The 4,630-nt window shown below is 63.6% G+C and overlaps 1 protein-coding gene across 1 annotated transcript; it reads right to left on the bottom strand.

The window, feature by feature from the left end:
- Window positions 1–43: 43 nt before the first annotated feature.
- On the bottom strand, window positions 44–3,336 carry MNEG_7962 (hypothetical protein; the record flags this gene model as incomplete). The annotated part of the gene is made up of 4 exons (XM_014043564.1): window positions 44–394; window positions 774–1,012; window positions 1,542–1,566; window positions 2,530–3,336. The coding sequence occupies 4 exons, from the start codon at window positions 3,334–3,336 to the stop codon at window positions 44–46; spliced, it is 1,422 nt and encodes a 473-aa protein (XP_013899018.1).
- Between the last annotated feature and the right edge of the window lie 1,294 nt (window positions 3,337–4,630).

The raw sequence follows: 4,630 nt of genomic DNA on the forward strand, positions 1-4,630 counted from the left end.
CCCCACACACACACACATACACAAGCACAAGCACTCGCCCAACTTAAGCCGCACCCACCCTCAGCGTCGCAATCGTCCGCCTGTAGGAGGTTGTGTGCGCATACACGCTGCCCGACCGGTAGCTTCCCGGCAGCAGCCCCAGCTCCTCCACGTACCGCCGCCTCAGCTCCGCCCCCAGCTTGAGCGCCATGCCGTAGCCGCGCTGTGTCAGCGTGCCCTGCCGGCAGCCGCCCTTCAGGGGCGGAGGGGCGGGGTCGACCACGGGCGGGGGCGGCCCGCCGGCGCTGTTCTGAATGTCAAGGGTGGCGCCCGCGTAAGACTCGTCGCACTCCCAGTCGACGTCAGGGTAAAAGGCGGCGTTCAGGGGCGTGCGCGCGCCGTGGCGGAAGACGACCTGGGGTTGTGTAGACGGATTTGGATGAACCAAGGGAGGAGGGGGAGTGGGCAGGTGGGTGTGGAGGTGCTGGCAGGCTGGGTGGTCATTGCAGGTGTGAGGCCAGAGGCCATGATTGGGCCCCGGCGCGTCTGCACGCGTCGCCGTGCGGGTGCTGATTTGCTGCAGGTCCAAGCAGATTTCAGATGCTGCCGCTGACAGCAAAAGAAGATTGCACTAGCGGCCGCCGACCGCTGCGGGGGAGACCGTGTGATGCTGCTTGCTGCTAGGACACCTCGCCGCTCAGCACCAAGCGGGCGCCACGTACTCAAAAACGCTGCGCGCCGCCCGCGATATGCTCGCCACGAGCACGCCGCATGAGGCCTGCGGTGGCACGCACCTGCGCGGCCAGCAACTGTGCGCCGTGGCCAGGGGCACCCGCGGCACCAGGCGGGGCTGGGTCCCGAAGGGCATGAAGCTGCACGGCGCCTGCCTCCTCAAGCACGGCCCGGGCGGGGCCGCGCAGCGCCGACGCGGACGCAGGTACTAGGGCAGATGAGCAGAGCACCAGTGCCACCAGCAGCAGGGCCGCTGCCAATGCGAGCGCCGCCCGCGGCCTGGGGCGCGGCTCAGGCGTGGCTGACAGTGGCATGCAAGAGGGTGCAGAGCTCGGCAGTGCGCTGCTCGACCCCGTCCTCCTCAGGGTTAGTAAGTGTGGTGATCTACTCATTCGTGCCTCGCTGAGAGCCGGTGCTGGCTGGTGAGCCAATCAGTACAAGGTGCTTCAGCTACACTCTGCGACGTCCCGCATGCACGTGTAAACGGGACACGAACAATATTCATACGTCTTCAATGGTGGCGTTTTGCGTAATAATCCATCGTGGCCGTGCTTTGCCTATTTATTCGCGCCACTTGTGATCCGCATTTGGTGGCCAGCATTTGCATGTACAAGTATGTGATTGCGATGCCAAGTATACTGTAGAGATTGTGTGTGTGTGATTCAAAACCGCACGGAGCTCCTGGGAGACCGCTCTGTATGATGCTGCGCAGCATTGGACTGCGTCATGACAGCCCACGGACCTACTGCACTCATGTACGCAATGCCACACCGCTGTTTTCCTCACTGGAGCTGTTGCTAACGACTGCCGGATTCTGTCAAGGGGCACACCTTCGTGCTCGTACTTGGGTGCGGCCTGCATGAATGCAGGCATGGCAGAGCAGTTGGTGCCCACTCTGCGACGGTTGTGCCTCAGCGTGTGGCCGTTGGCATGCACCCCTATCATATCACGATCAATTCTCAACGCCAGCCGCATCACGGAGTTATGATGCCACGCCTTGTTGATGCTACAACTCAAGCGCTGCGAATTTCAAGTGGTTGCAGGGATGCATGCATTGCATGATTGTGCTGATAAGGGTGTGAGCGTGAACACTGGCACATGCACAAACCCGGACATGCACTTTGGTAGGTGTAGGCAGGCGTATCAAGAAGCGTGTTCACAAGGCACTCATCTTAATTCTCCAACCAGGCTGTCATACACGCGATGCGCGGCATGTGGTGGGGATGTTGTGATGATGCTGCAAGATGTTGGTATGTCCAAATTGCGTGGGCTTAGACGGCCCAGCTTGCGTTCGGGGTGCTTCCTTTTGGCATGCCGCTGGTGCGATGCAGACACTGCAGTGCTGACCTTCTAGATGGTCAGAGTAGAGGCAGCTGGGTTGAGACTGCGATGAGTCTATTACAGCAAATGCAACCGGGCTTCACAACCCCAGCCACGTAATTCCTGCTGGCTTGCTTGCCAAATATACACACATAGTATTGGCACAGCGCTGGCAGTTCAGACTTTGCAAAACTCACTTTTTGTTGACACACTGCTTTGTCACGCCGCCGGATTCCTCTGCCGGCCCCTTGACTAGATGTAATTCAGGGCCGATTCCCCCGCACCGAATTCCACTCATCCCCCAGACCAAATCACATGGAGCACACCAGCCAAGTTACATGCCGCACAACAGCCAGATAACATGCAGCACACCAGCCAGTACCCGCCACAGTCGTGCGGGAACCAAGACGTCAGCTTTGCTTGGCAGCAAGACCAGCGATCACATCAAAAATGTGATCGTCCAGCCATGCATGAATGAGCCCTCCGCCTGCTGCTGACCTCGTCCGTGTCGCCGGCGGCGCCAGCCTCCTCAGCCATCAGCTCCGGGTCCGACGCGTCCTCATCTGCCTCAGCCTGGCCGCCCAAGCACACCCCGCGGATAGAGGTGCTGGTCCAGTCGGCCTCCAGGATCTGCAGTAGCACGCGCCCGATGGCCGCCGGCACAGGCAGCTCAATGCGGCTGGGCAGGAGCGGCAGGCGCCACGCGTCTGCCATCCAGGCAGGCTGCGGCTGCTGCGCCGCTGGGGACCCGATGCAGGCGATGGCATTGTCGCATGCCAGATCCGCATCCACATGCGCCACGAACCAGTGCAGAATCTCAGACGACAGTCGCAGCACCGTTGCAGCGTGCGGCTGAGGCCGGGGCGCAACAGGCTGCGGTTTTGACGGCTTTGGCACATGCTGCTGCTCCTGCTGCTGGTGCTTCCTCTGCTTCCGCGCCTGCTGCTGCTGCTGCTGCTGCTGCGGCGGCGGCGGCGGCGGCGGCAGCAACGGGGGCTGCTGCTGCTGCTGCTGCTGCTGCTGCTGCTGCTGCTGCTGCTGCTGCTGCTGCTGCTGCTGCTGCTGCTGCTGCTGCTGCTGCTGCTGCCCTGGGTGCTGCTCCTGCTTCGGCGCCACAGACAGCACACACTCCTCACCTTCCCGGGGCTTGTCTATGTGCTGCGGAACAGCCTGCCGCCGTCGCTTGGTGGAGTTTGTGGTCACTGCAAAGATCTCTATGGCCGGAAACCCGCCTGTGCCTAGAGGCACGGCCTCACAGCTCCTCGCACTGCTGCGGTTGGCCTCTGTAATCCAGACTGTCCGCATGCGCGCACTGCCCGTGTGGGTGGGCGCGCGCTGCACCACTTCGACGACATCGCGCGCAGTCCTGACCCTGTACAGCTGCTCCGGCTGGGGCGGCCCGCCGTCAGGCACACCGCTGCCACGACGAGCTGGCGCCCGGCGTCCCACCAAAAGAGGCCGCGCTCCCCCGTGGCAAGCGACGTGTTGCCGCCAGTCTCCGCGACGGCCGCAGTGCTGCCGCTGCCTTCGGCGGGCGCGCCGCTGGCAGGCTGCTTGCCTTGCGCCGGCCCCGGCGTGATGAGGCGCGCCACAATCAGCGCCTCCCACTGCAGCCCTACCTGCCGCGCAGCGTCGGTTGACGCAAGCCAGGTCAGCCAGTCGAGGTGCTGGGACACGCTTGGCAGCGACCCCAGCTTCTGCCTCATGGCCCGCTGTCCAAGCTTGATCAGGGTGTGCGTGTGAGACCGCACGACCACCTGCTGTGGGGCCCCTGCGCCGTTGGCGCCGCGCTTGAAGCTCATATTGCGCCGGAGTGCTGCCAACAGCTCACTGCCACGGCTCCCAGGCCCCTGGCCTCCACAGCCTCCATTCCCACCGCCGGCGTCGCCGGCGTCGCTGCCATTACCGCCACACCCGCCGCCGCCGTTGGCACCCAAGCCATTACCAAAACCACCCGCGGCACCTGCTGCGGTGCAGGCTGACATAGCGGCGCGTTCGACGCCGCGCGCCGGCGCGAAGGCACTCAGGCCAGTCCTGTCGATGCCGCCGCTACCGTCCAGGTTCGGCAGCCTGTTGGCCGCAGCCCCGCCGGCGCCCTCATCGGCGCCCCGGCCGGGTGGACGCGGCGGGCCGCGATTGCCGCTGCCCTGCTCGCGAGCGCATTCGTGACAGCCGTCACCGTCCTCCTCCATGGGCTCCACTTGCTGCAGCGCCTCGCAGACGGCGCCACGGCTGCCATGGCAGCTCGCGCCGCGTCTCTCTGTGAACTGCATGGTGCGGTCTTGGCGTCGATCCTTGCAGCGTCAGCAGGGGCGCGCAGCGATGCCGCACCACCGAGCGGTCAAGCCCCTGCACTTAATAGGCATACAAGATTATTTCAGCAAACAGCTAGGCTGTTCAGAGGGCTGAAGCTGCAAAACGTGAGCGCCTGAAGGGCCGCGTCAGTGCAGATCCGATCAAGCTGCTGATAGTGATCACTACGTAGTGTTACTCGTGGTTTCTCATACGACTCAAACCCTGCAGTCCAAGGGGCTTTGCCCTCACGGAACCTTGAAGACAGCCGGGCCAACAGCTTGTGCTGCCCAGCACGCTGCAGCCG

This window comes from Monoraphidium neglectum (genome assembly GCF_000611645.1).
Source record: "Monoraphidium neglectum strain SAG 48.87 unplaced genomic scaffold scaffold01463, whole genome shotgun sequence".
Classification (NCBI taxonomy): Eukaryota; Viridiplantae; Chlorophyta; class Chlorophyceae; order Sphaeropleales; family Selenastraceae; genus Monoraphidium; species Monoraphidium neglectum.